We start from the raw sequence: 13,596 nt of genomic DNA on the forward strand, positions 1-13,596 counted from the left end.
AAAAATAAAACGAAATTTTTAATTTAACACCCACGTTTATGCCCTTTAGGTTAAAGGAGACTAAGGAATGAGGAAAATGAATGAATCTGACAAATAGCGGAATGAGAATATGGGAGGACACTGAAAACCTCTAAAAAAACTTACGGACATGACTGTGCACCAGAAAGTCACGGCTGAAACCGATAGACGAACGGATTTTTTTTTTTTTTTTAACAAGTACAGTTATAGCTCCGTGACGGCTCTCAACTTTACCTGTAACACGTTGTTCAGGGACAACACGAACTTTGACGTCAAAGGTGAAGTCAATCGCTAGAAGGGGGAGATATATTAAAATCAATATATATAAAAATAAAAGTTACTACGTTCGTGAATTAACAACTCTTGAACTACCCGATCGATCTCAATCATTTTTTTTTTTATTCACTTTCCTTTGGCCCCAACGAGCTAATGCTCACATTAAGGAGCAGTACAATCCACTACGTACATACTTCAATAATAATATAACATGATAATATATGTTTGTCATAGACTAAAAGAGACAAATAAAAGAAAGAAAAAATAAAGAAACAATAATGGAAATAAAGTACAATTATATATATATAAGAAAAGGAAATACATGGTAACTACTAAATACACGGAACAATAATAGAAATTCAAAATATTGCATAAGATGTTAACTTGAATAACAATATATGAAATACATGAACAGAAACTTTTTATAGTTATGGATTATTTATGTAATTTACATTAACAACAAATTTAGGGAAATATCATTTATTACAGTTATTTAAATTAAGCTATAAACTGCTCCCAGTAATGCTGTGTCACCTGTTTCTTAAATATATACTCATTACAACAATTTTTAAGTTTAGCTGGAAGGTCATTATACGTTTTTTAGTAGACTGTATTTGACACTCTTTGTGCCATAGTTAGTTGAGTTCATTCTTCTTATATGTAGCGCATTCCTACGTCTAGTATTGTGTTCATGAATATCGTTATTTTTTTGAAGCTTTAGATTAATATGTGTCTGGGAATTTATGATTTTGTAGATTAAAATACTTGTTTGAACTTTTGTAATTAAATTTAGTGGTAATATTCCTGAGGTCATGTGCAAACTATTGCTGGAATATCTGGGAGGTAATCCATACATTGACTTTATTGCTTTCTTTTGGAGAATTGCTAATCTCTTTATATCTGATTGCCTACCATTCTGTCAGATTACCGATAAGTAAGATAGGTGGGATTGTATGAGTGAATAGTATACTGCTCTAACACTTGAATTTGGTACGATATTACGTAAACGACTGAGAACTCCCACAACTGGTGATATCTTCTGTGTTAACATTAATATATGTTTATCCCATTTCATATTTTCATCCAGTACCAGACCTAAGTATTTTACAGTATTTGCTCTGAGTATAGTCAATTCATCTACCTGTAGTTTGTCAGGGATCCGTGTTTTAAATGAAGGCTTATGAAACACTAGGAACACTGTTTTGGAGGAATTCATCACCAATTTGTTTTCACAAAGCCACCGACTTAAAATGTTTAAATCGTGTTTTATATTACATAATAGTTCTTGGACAGAGTTTTCAAGATAAAGTATTGTTTTGTCATCTGCAAATAAAGCAACTTTACCTTTGAGGTTTAACTCTTTTATGTCATTTATATAAATCAAAAATAATAGTGGACCTAAAACTGACCCTTGTGGCACACCATGAAGAACTGGTAATGCAATGCTCTCTTGATCATTAACATACACATATTGTGTTCTATTGTTCAGGTAACTTTTAAACCATTTCAGAGTCACTCCTCTTATTCCAGTTTTTTCCAATTTTTTAAGCAAGATTGCATGGTCCACTGTATCGAATGCCTTTTTTAAGTCAATAAATAACCCTGCTGCTAGTTTATTGTTGTCTAAAGCCTCTTCTACTTCAATTGCTAAATCAACAGTTGCGTTTAATGTACTGCACTTTTTCCTGAATCCATATTGGTGTTTGCAAAATAAGTTAAATGACCCCAGATACCTAATTACCTTATTGTATACACACTTTTCTATTATTTTTGACATACAGTTTAGAATGGAAATAGGTCTGTAGTTACCTGGTTGTAATTTATCACCCCCTTTAAAAACTGGTACAACTTTTGCTACTTTACATAAAGCCGGAAATGAACCAAGCTCAAAAGACAGATTAATGAAATCAGCTAAACAGTACTTTAATGTACTTTTACATTTTTTAAAAATTTCGTTGGTAAGATTATCTTTTACCGTATTTCTTTTCATCTTTAGTGAGTTAATAACAGCTAAAACTTCATCAGCAGTCACAGGCTCAAAGTAAAACGAATTAACTCTGCTTTGATTACCGTACTCTTGGCCAAGTACTTTAGAGATTTGAGATACCAAGTCTAGTCCTACATTTGTGAAATATTTATTAAGTGCGTTAGGTACTTCTTGGTCAACTATTTCTATTTCACCAACACGTAATTTAGCAACTTCTGATTTTTTATGCTGGGTTGTGTTTGTTAAAATCTCATTAACTACTAACCAAAATTTTCGAGGGTCATTTATATTATTCATAATTCGTTCGTGGTAGAACGCATTTTTTAGATTTCGTTTCTCTTTCGTAACTAAATTTTTCACGATCTTGTACTCTTCACGTATGAAATTATTTCCAGGATATTTTTTTTTTTGTAAGAACAAAATATTTATCTCTTCTACGTATTAGTGATAATAAATGTTCAGTCATCCAACTATTTTTGTAATACATACGAGTTTTAACTATATTTGTGCGATTAATTGTAGCTTTTTGAATTCCAACATTTATATACGAAATTAATTGATTATAGCATTCATCGATGTTATTCCCATCAAAAGTTAACTCATTTCTTAAAAAATAATCATTTGCTTTCTTAAAATCAATTTTAGCACAACTGTTTTGAACCTCTAGCTTAGTCGCTGAAGACTGGACCTGAGAGTTAAGTTAGTGTTCATAATTAAGATATTATGATTGCTAAGATCTATTGCTATATTATTAATTTGCACCTCCTTTTCCAGTTTGTTAATAATGACATGGTCAAGTAAAGATTCACTTGTATCAGTAACCCTTGTTGGGTATTTTACATTAGCCTGACATAAACCATTTGAATTAATAAACAAATTATAATATATAGTTTCGTTCTCTTTTGGTTTTAATGTATCAACATTGAAATCACCTAATATTTACATTACGCTGTTACTAAAACAATGAGCTATTTCTTCAAGGTCTCCTAAAAGGTTTTCAATATTACTTCTGTGTGGATTATAAACGCCTACCAATGTAATTAATTTGGAACATATACAGAGTTGAATAGCAAGAATATTATGAATGTTATTAATTGTTTTTACAATACTACCAGTCCAATTGTTGTGGAGATAAATAGCAACTCCACCCCCTCTTTTACAATTTCGATTCACATGAAAGCCTGTATAATTCTGAATATTATAATAATCACTTTCTCCAGAATATAACCATGTTTCGACAATAACGATAACATCAATTTTGGGTATTCTTTTTTTTTTTTTTTTTTTTTAACAACAACAATTCAATTTCATCCCATTTGTTCCTTATACTTCTCGCGTTGATATACAATATAGAAAAATTCTTTGTTTTCGAATGTAAGCTTAACTGGATATTCACATAATCAACTATACTGTCAAAAGTGTCTTCACTTATGTTTATTCTAAATGTGGAAGTATCGTTATCTAAATCGTAATCCATAAACTGCCTTAAACTATAACGTGGTTACTTAACATGGTTTTCAATTGCGGAACTTTTTAATATCATCACCATCCCTTATCCACACCGCTGGGGAATTTTCATGTTGTCTTACGTACACTTTACAGTCCTTCACCCACACGTATTTGACCTCAGGTCGGAGGTCCCTTGCCTTCTTATGCAGAGTTTTGTTGTACGCTGTAAGATGTTCATTAATATATATCTTCTTTGGGGCCCTCTTAATGCCAATATCTGCACTTGTTAAGTTTGGTTTGGATTTCCTCGCTGCTAGCACCGCCTCTTTCTTCCATCTGTTAACAAAACGTACAATGATAGGCTTTTCGCACTCTTCTTTTCGAGTTGGAATACGATGCACTATATCTAAGTCCTGTTCTGTTATCGTTACCCCCAATGCTTTGCCAAGATTGATTATGGTCTTATAAAGATTTTCACCATCTTCTGGGACGCCATGAATCTCAAGGTTGTTCCTTCTTTGGTATTGGTTCAACTCTTCTAATTCGTTCTTACTTGTACTGTTATTTGAACACTCATTAATTCCATTCTTCAGTTCTTTTATATCTTTCCTGAGTTCTTCGAAGACAGCGTCTTTAAATTGCATTGCTTTCCGTATGTCTTCATTTTCCTTAACCACTGAGTCCAATTTTGTTTCCAGTTTGCTGTAGTTTTTAGATAGTTTATTGAAATTATCTGAGAACTCTTTCCTTAATGCATCCAACTGTTCTTTGATTTGCAGAGACTGGTTTTTCAAGCTACCTCTCATATCGCAGTCTTCCCGGCCACAACTCCAGCGAGAACGAGAGTCTTTGAGCAATTTGTCATATTCTCCCTTCGATATTTTGACACAGTTTTTATGAAACCAATCGTTACATTTACCTTTACAATTTAATTCACCTTCACTTTTCCCCACCTGATTCCCACACACAGGGCAATGGTATTTATCTGACTGCATTTTAAAGTATTTACACTGGTCGAACCTTTTCACTGAATTGCAACAGTAAATTTTGTTTAGCGCACTGGTACCACTGTTTCGACTTTTTCAGAAAGCGAGTTTGCTACACTTTTTGCAGCTGATTTGCAATACTGATTAATGGCAACCGAAGAGGTGATTCAATTTCACGCAAATTGCATCTAAACGGGCTTCATCATGCAACACTTCACATGGATGAAGTTCACATGAATGAATTTTCAACATGGATGAAGTTCAAACCTACACAGCAAAAAATGAGGTGTTGAAACAACACGAAATGACTACCACTTTGGCGTGTTACTTGTGTGTCAATTCATCACCAAGTTTTCTTTTTTTTTTTTTTTTTTTGTAAGTGACTAGCCGTTAGGGCTAGAATCCTGTTAGAGGGTTACGCCCTCTCTTAGGGAACTGAAGTATAGGAATAGTAGATGTAGGTGACTCTGAGAGGGTCTAAGAGTTCTTTATTAAATCTTGTTACAATCATCAAAGACTTAAGGACCTTTGCGGGCCTTTAATATCAGGCAGGGTAACTGACAAAGCAATTACATGATGTACATGAACGTTAAATCTGAACATAGAGAATGAGTAAGTAAGATGCAACTTAATTGTCATTATATAGGTTTTTATGCTTTGGAGATGAGAATGATAGATGAGGCGAGGTGCATGATCACAACACAACAGAAGAAAAAGTCAATTAACAAATGAAGATATCTTCTCGCCTAGGGGCTACTCCAGGCATTGATGAAGACAATGGGAGCCCATGTTAGTTGTGGATGGATTTTATTGTGCAACATAGGATGGAAAGATGAGCGGAAGATGGTCATGAACTTGATAGTCTGCAAGTAATTCTAGATCTAGGGCATCAGAAGGTAGTGTGTAGCAGTACAGAGTATATAGGAGTGATAACGGTGGATGGGAATATCGAAATGGTGATGGATACATAGTAGTCAGAAGTAGAGGATGGTGTGCTTGATAACGATTTCGTATGTAGGGGAGACGTAACTTTTCGAGATGAAACTGTAGAGATGGAAACTCAATGCGGTTGTACAACTCTGCTGTTGGGCTAGGTAACTTAATTCGAAATGCAATACGCAGTGCATGCCTTTCTAAGATTAAGAGCTTTTCGTACAAGGAACATGTAGTAGCTATCCAGGCAGTGTGACCGTATGTTAGAGTCGGTCGTAGGAAAGCTTTGTAGGTATTAAATACTGTAGTAGGTTTCAAGCCCCATGTTGTTCCGGTTAACCTCTTTAGGAGATTTAGTCTATTGTAGGTCTTGGTGGTGACTGTTTGAAGATGAGGTTTCCATGTTAGATGTCTATCGAAGGTAATGCCCAGGTAAGTCACTGTTAAGCGTGCCTGTATAGGTGCATGGCTGACATGAAGTGTGAGGTGGTTGGGATTTCAAAGAACTCGTGAGGTTTTCTTAGGTGGAATGAACACAATAGCTTGAGTTTTCGTGGCATTAATTGTGAGTTGCCATTTATTACACCAGCGGAGGAAATTGTCAATTGCTGTCTGCAGAGATGTGTTTATCAATTGGATAGTCGATCCCAAGGCGAGGAAGGCAGTATCATCGGCGTATTGAAAAAGATGGACTTTATCTGGAAGTGGAGGTATATCAGCAACATAGAGAATGTAGAGAAGTGGTGACAAAGCCGATCCTTGAGGTACTCCGGAGAGAAAAAAATAGGATGTGATAGACAGTTATTTATGGAAACATAGAAAAGACGGCCCACTAAGAAGCTGAAAATCAGACGAATATATGTGGCTGGAAAACGGAACCGTATTAGTTTATAAATAAGTGCTAAGTGCCAAACTTTGTCAAACGCTTTCTCTAGATCAAACAGTACAAGACATGATGGTTTGACGGAATTATAATTATGTGTAACAATTGTGGATAAGCGAAGCAGTTGATTGTTGATAGAATAGCCTGGTCGAAAATCTGCTTGATGGATGGGAAGAAGGTGGAGTCTTTCGATGTATGTATGTAGACGTTGGACAAGTATACGTTCTAAGATTTTACTGAAGGTAAATGTTAATTGTATCAGACGATACGAGGATACGCTTTCAGGTGGTTTATGAGGTTTCGGAAACATTAACGTCTTTGAAGTCTTCTACTGGATAGGAAAATAACCTGTTCGAAGAATAAAGGTAAAGATGCTGACAAGGAGACTAAGCAATAGAAGCGGACTTTCTTTGATATGTCGGTAAGTGATATTATCGAATCCTGGTGCACTATTACGTTTATTTCGAACAGTAGTGATGTCCTGAACGGTTCTGTTAAAGATTCATTATGTGGAAGAGTATGACACTTATAAGGCTGTAAAGAAGGAGATAAAGTATTGACTGTGTCTGTTGGATAGCGATAAGTGACGTAGACCTGTTTGATGTGAATATATTTTGAAGAAATTCAGCGAAAGCGTTGGCTTTGTCTGTATCTGTTTGAATTCGAGACTCCCCTTGTAATAATGGGTAAGGCGTTTTGGTGTATTTTCCACGAAGAGTGTTAAAACGTTTCCAATACTTCGTTCGATGATTAACATCAGAGAGAGAATTACATGTTTTAACCCAACAGCGTAGTTTGTAAGCACATATGTAGTTTTTGAACATCCGCTGTAGTTGCTGATAATGACGAAGTGATTCAGGATTGCCAGTCCTTTGAAAATCTCGATAAAACTGTCGAGAGCGGGTAACGAATGTGAGGTATTGCGGAAGTAATGCTGGCCGGTATGGTGTGGAGGTAGAAACTGGTATGAAGAGAGAACTTGCCTCCTGAATTGTGGTTGTGATAGTGTCGATGATAGCATAGAGTTCGTCTTCTGTAGTGGATGGCTCTAATGACTCTATAGCTGTTATTAGATGAGCTCGATACTGATCCTAGTTTGCTTTGTCAAAGCGGAGACTCGTGCGCTGGAAATGATTAGAAGAATTGATAGTAGTTGTACGGAGCTGAAGTTTAATTGGAGCATGGTCACTGCCGACTGGATCAAAAATATCAATATGTACTTGGGAGACTAGATTAGCTGAAGTAATGACAATGTCCGGAGTAGTTTGTGAGATGGGTCTTGTATGTTTAGACAGATTGTAAATGATAAGTTGATTTGTAATGATGAATTGTAATGAAATTTCGGAATGTGGTTCTGTCTTGCTCTGATCTACTATGCATGTTGAAATCGGCCATGATTATAAATCGTTTATAATTATCGGAAATATACTGAACAAATGAGGTAGGTAGTGGATGGCCGGGTCTGATGTAAATGGTGGCAACAGTGATGGCTACGTTACGGAGGTATAATATAAATAAGAGGTACTCAGGAAGACCAGCAAAATTACAATGATGTCTGCGAGATGGAACACGATTAGGAAAACCCACAGCTGTTCTCCCATTAGTTCTTTTGGACGGAAGGAAGCTATCCTGTCTGATCAGTGTGTAGCCAGCAAACTGGCAAGAAATGGATGGAGTAAGGAAAGTTTAATTAAGAATAAAGACTGTGGCTCTTTCCTCTAGTAGTAACGCTTCAAATAAAGGTTTGTTTTTGAGAAGTGAACGAATGTTAAGAAATATAAATGTTAATGCCATGATGAAACAGACAATGCTAAACAGTGGTTTCCAAGCGAGAAGTATGGAAATATACATTTTGTCCTGAATAAGTCGCATAGAAGTTAACATGAAAAATCTCTTTCGCTGCGTGAATAATTTGCTGTAAGACGTGAGAGCGATGAAATGGTTGGATATTTTGGAAGGTAAGTGTGAGAAAAGCAAGATTTCGCACTGTTATAGGTGAGTCCATAGAAGGAGGAACATCAGCGGAATAATTGTGTGTGCGCGTTGGTGCTACATGCTCAGGACGGTTTACTTCAGGAGCAGGTTTTCCTTTGCATTTATAGCTATACGTCGGATGGTGGCCGTTCTAGATTTGGACAGGTACGCGTAAGTGCTCGCCAGTGCAGTAACCGCAGACGTTGGTATTAGTACAAGTGGCGGTTGTGTGTTGATTATAAGCCTGACATTTTTCGCAACGAATAGGCAAAGATGCAGAGGAGCGAGATGGTTCGACACGATACCTCCTGTTATATATATATGCGCCATTAGTCAGCAGACTATCTATGGTGCTTTGCGATGATGTTAAAACTCGAACCATGAATGTGAAGCCTGTAGGGTTACGGATTCTCAGAACTTTCTGAAGAGTGTGTTCTTCGTAGGTTAGTTCTTCTTGAATCTCCTCATCGGTGTAGGAAGGATCGACATCCCGAATAACCACAGAAAGCAGTGGTGTACGTCTTAGAGGAGGCATTTGTTTTTGTTTAGATGCATTAAGACTGCAAAGTTGAGCATCTTTACCGAATGTATCAATGTGTCGCCTTGGAGAATCGGATAGGGTGTGCTAGTAAATTTTCCACATAATGCATTGAAACGGCGAACTTTATACGCTTTAATGTAATTGTGAACTGTGCGTTGTAGTTGGTGATGATGACGGAGTGCTTCAGGGTTGCGAGTGCGAAGATAATCTCGATAAAACTGGCGTGAGCGTCGGATCAGTGTGAGATATTGCGGCGGATGTTTAGGCTGATATGGACGAGATTTGGTGGTTGGAATATATAAATGACTGGCCTCTTGAATAGCTGAGGTAATAGTATCAACGACAGCAGTTAAATCTTCACCCGTATGTGGTTCAGTAAGATGATCTGTGAGGTGAGATATATATATGTGTGCGATAGTTATCCCAGTTGGCCTTATCGTAACGGACGCTTAACCCTTTGGGGACCTTATCGTACATTTTGTACGATACGCATTTTTCATGGTACATTGCGTTATTTCTCTTCTATTTGAGCTTTTTCGTCCGTTTTGTTTTGTTTTGTTTTGTTTTTTAAGTCCAGATACATTGTAGAAGACATTACGTATGGTTTCAGACCGTCCTGCGTCAAGACATAGGAGGTGATGACGTCATAATTTTGAAATAGAAATTTTCCCTTATGAAGCCCATGTTCATTATTTTTTGGCGGGCTTATTTTTTCACGTAGAAGATTGAAATTTTGCACAAACATTCAGTCCACCGAGTAGTATTTACCAGATGTTTTGTTCCGATGTCAGTGCTAAAACAGGGGGGGAACCAGAGGAGCAAAGGGGTGAAAAAAGGGATATTTTTACCCCCAAAATCCGGTTTCTCGTAATTTTCCCGCCTCACATACATGATGGGGACACGTGAATCATACCGTCTGAAAGGCAGTTCCATTTTGAAGAGAATGACGATCGAATCATTATCCTAGGGTAATTAGGGACGTCTCAGGGATTTTTTTGAAAAAATATACTTCTATATAGGGAAAAATGGGATATGGTGGGCATATTTTTTGGCGGGCTTACTTTTGTACCTAGAAGATTGAAATTGCGTACAAACATTTAGCCCACCTAGTAGTATTTCTCAGATTTTTTTCAGATCTCTGCATTAAAACAGGGGGGTCCAGAAGGGGTAAAAATTGAAAAAAGGGATTTTTAGACAAAAAATCCCATTTTTCATGATTTTCCCGCCTCACATACATGATGGAGACACGTGAGTCATACCGTCTGAAAGGCAGTTCCATTCTGAAGAGAATGACGGTCGAATTATTATTCTAGGGTAATTAGGGACGTCTCAGTGAATTTTTTTCAAAATATACTTCTGTATAGGGTAACATGGGGAATTTTCTGAATTTTTTTTGGCGGGCTTATTTTTGCAACTAGAAGATTGAAATTGTACACATTCAGTCCACCGAGTAGCATTTAACAGATTCTTTTCAGATTTCTGCGTTAAAACAGGGAGGGACCAGAGGGGATAAAAGTTGAAAAAAGGGAAATTTAGACAAAAAATCCCTTTTTTCTGGAATTTTTCGCCTTACATACATGATGGAGACATGCGAATGGTACCGCCTGAAAGGCAGTTTTATTCAGAAGAGAATATGGGCGACAAATGTCCCTAAGGTAATTAGGGATGTCTCAGGAGATTTTTTCCCTGAGATCATAGTGTTTTGTGGTAATCTGGGGCATTGTGGGAATTTTTGATAAAATTTCTCCCGCCCTTATTATTCAAGATAGAAACTTGAAATTTGGCACACACATTCAGTATACCAAGTACTATATATCAGATTTTTTAGATGGCTACGTTCACACAGGGGGGGTTCAGGGGGGCCAAAGTTCGAGGAAAAAAATTTTCCCTCCGAAATTTTCACTTTGACATTTTCCCGCTTCTGGTATATGGTATGAGCATGCAAGTGGTACCATTTGAAAGCCAGCTCTATTCTGAAGAGAATTAGGTATGAACCATGATCCTAGGATAAATAGTGACGATGCAGTAGCTGCTTGACTGAAAGTCTAAAAAATAGCCCAAAAAGCCAGCATCCCAAAAGGGTTAAGCGGAGTGGTGGAGATGAGCTATGCCTGGTGGTGGTATTTGGCTGATAGGTGAGTTTAATTGGGTCATGGTCACTTCCCAGCAGATCAAGAATATCTAGCGTACAATCTGAAACGAGGTTTGCGGAGGTTATGACTATGTCAGGCTTTGAGTTGGAAATGGGACGGATTGCTTGTGGAAGATCAAGTACGATTCCAATGGTATTGGTCGTAATGAAATTAACAAAATTTGTCCTCTCGCCATCGGTGCAGCTATGCATATTGAAATCAGCCATGATAATGTACGTCTTGTAAGTATTAGATATGTATTGTACGAAATGCTCTTCAACATTAAGCACCTCACCTTCAGAGTATATCAGAAATACCTCGTGTGAGTATTTGCATCGTTTTTTATTGTTTGGTATGAGCAAAGCTTTGAGAAATATATTTCGCCTTTGTGGCAAATAACTAATAACATTCTATGTTTTCTGTAATCAGTCACAATAATATTGTTGTAAACCTGTGAATCATCTGACAACAGTTACACAGGTTGCGGTGCTGCCATCTATTTTATTTATATGTTATTCTTGTGTCTTAATACGTATGAACAGAAGAAGGCAGGACTGTTGCCTAAGTAAGTGTTGTCAGACGATCCACAGGTTTACAACAATATTATTGTGACCGATTACAGAAAACATAGAACATTATTCATTACTTGGCATAAGTGCCAAATATATTTCACAAAGCTTTGCTCATATTAAACGATAAATACCAATGCAAATTCTCTCAGATAGTAACGAGTTATTGCTGATATGCTCAGAAGGCGACGTGCTTGGTACTGAATTAATACACAAGTAACACGCTAAAGTGGTAGTCATTTTGTGTTGTTTCAACACTTCATTTTTTACAGTGTAGGACGTTTTTTTTTATCGTATCACTTTGACGGTAGATCTTAGGGGAGGGGGAGGGGAGATATATATGAAAATGAATAAAACTTAAATACTCTTGAACCACCCGACCGATCTCGATCAAACTTTTAACATAGATAAGGTTCGGGCCTGGATTTTTTAAATACTTTTACTTTGACGGTAGAACTTTAGGGGTGGGGGAGAAGAGGGGAGATTTATATATAAAAAAAATAAAACTTAACTCTTGAATCACCCAACCGAACTCGATCAAATTTTAAACATAGATGAGATTCGGGCCTTGGATGGTATTTATCTATTCACTTTGACGATAGAACTTAGGGGAGGGGGAGAGAAAGTTAAAAAATAAATAAAACTTAGTAACTCTTGAACTAAACGATCAATCCCTATAAAATTTTAGCATTGATGAGGTTCGGGCCTGAGATGTTTTTATCATTTCACTTTGACGGTAGAACTTAGGGGAGGAGTATAGAGGAAGATATATAAAAATAAATAAAACTTAATAACTCTTGAACTACCAGACCGATCTCGATCAAATTTAGAACCTAGATAAAGCTCGAGCCTGTGATGGATTTTGTCATATCATTTTGACGGTGTAATTTAAAGGTGGGAGAGGGGAAGAAATTTAAAAATGATCAAAAATGAACGATAATAGTGTCAAATCCATAGTTTTCGGAGTCTTTGAGATGAACAGTGGCGCTTCTGATGCATTTAAATCTAAATTCAGCTCCGCAAGTTAGAGAGAGGGAGGGGAGATATATATAAAAATGATCGAAATGATCAATATCAGTGTCGAATTCATAGTTTTTGGTGTCGCTGAGATGAACAATGACACTTCCGATGCCGTGCCCCCCAACATGAGGAGGGGAGGAGGATATATAAAAATCATCGAAAATGACCGATATCAAAGATCGCTTTAGTAATAGTAAAAAGTGACTGACTAACGGAACATTTTATTATTTTTTGTTATTTAACCCAGCGAAGCGGGTAATTGAGGCTACTAATTTATACAATTTACCTGGCATTGTTAGGATCATTAAGTTTAGAAGGCTCAGGAGATGGCCTGGAGTAGCCTTTACTCCGTAACGATTTGCGTCAACACGACGCAAAATTTACTTTCTAATTTACGATAATTAGCATAGCAGTTATGATTGATTTTTTACATGTTTTGTGTTGGGTTACGCTTTACAATTTTTTGCGGATTCGGAATGCTGATTCGGAATGAAGCCCCAGGTCATGTACCCAAACTGAAACAAAGCTGAAACTTTTAGAATTTCATCCTGAAACCCAATCGGTAAAAGATCATTAGAAAGACCTAGGTGTAGATAAGGATCTCGCAGAAATAAGAATACAAAGTAGAAACTGGATCCTGTTGGCTTTAAGGACAGAAATCAATGGAGAGCTTTTATGAGAACAGTATTGAACCTCTAGATTCCATAGGCAATATAGTTAGTTGCATACATTAGGCATTCGCAATGCCCTATTCTTTTTGTTTTCAGATTACTGCCCAGATGCACCATTTAGTACACGATGAGTGGGAAGAGCACATTAAACAGGGCA

At 36.8% G+C, this 13,596-nt stretch overlaps 1 protein-coding gene across 1 annotated transcript; it reads right to left on the reverse strand.

The window, feature by feature from the left end:
* Positions 1 to 3,798: 3,798 nt before the first annotated feature.
* On the reverse strand, positions 3,799 to 4,725 carry LOC145661445 (uncharacterized). The gene has a single exon (XM_081726753.1). It carries the CDS (start codon positions 4,723 to 4,725, stop codon positions 3,799 to 3,801), a length of 927 nt encoding a protein of 308 aa, XP_081582879.1.
* Between the last annotated feature and the right edge of the window lie 8,871 nt (positions 4,726 to 13,596).

Source organism: Thermobia domestica, chromosome 10, assembly GCF_964235325.1.
Source record: "Thermobia domestica chromosome 10, izTheDome1.hap1.1, whole genome shotgun sequence".
In the NCBI taxonomy this organism is placed as follows: Eukaryota; Metazoa; Arthropoda; class Insecta; order Zygentoma; family Lepismatidae; genus Thermobia; species Thermobia domestica.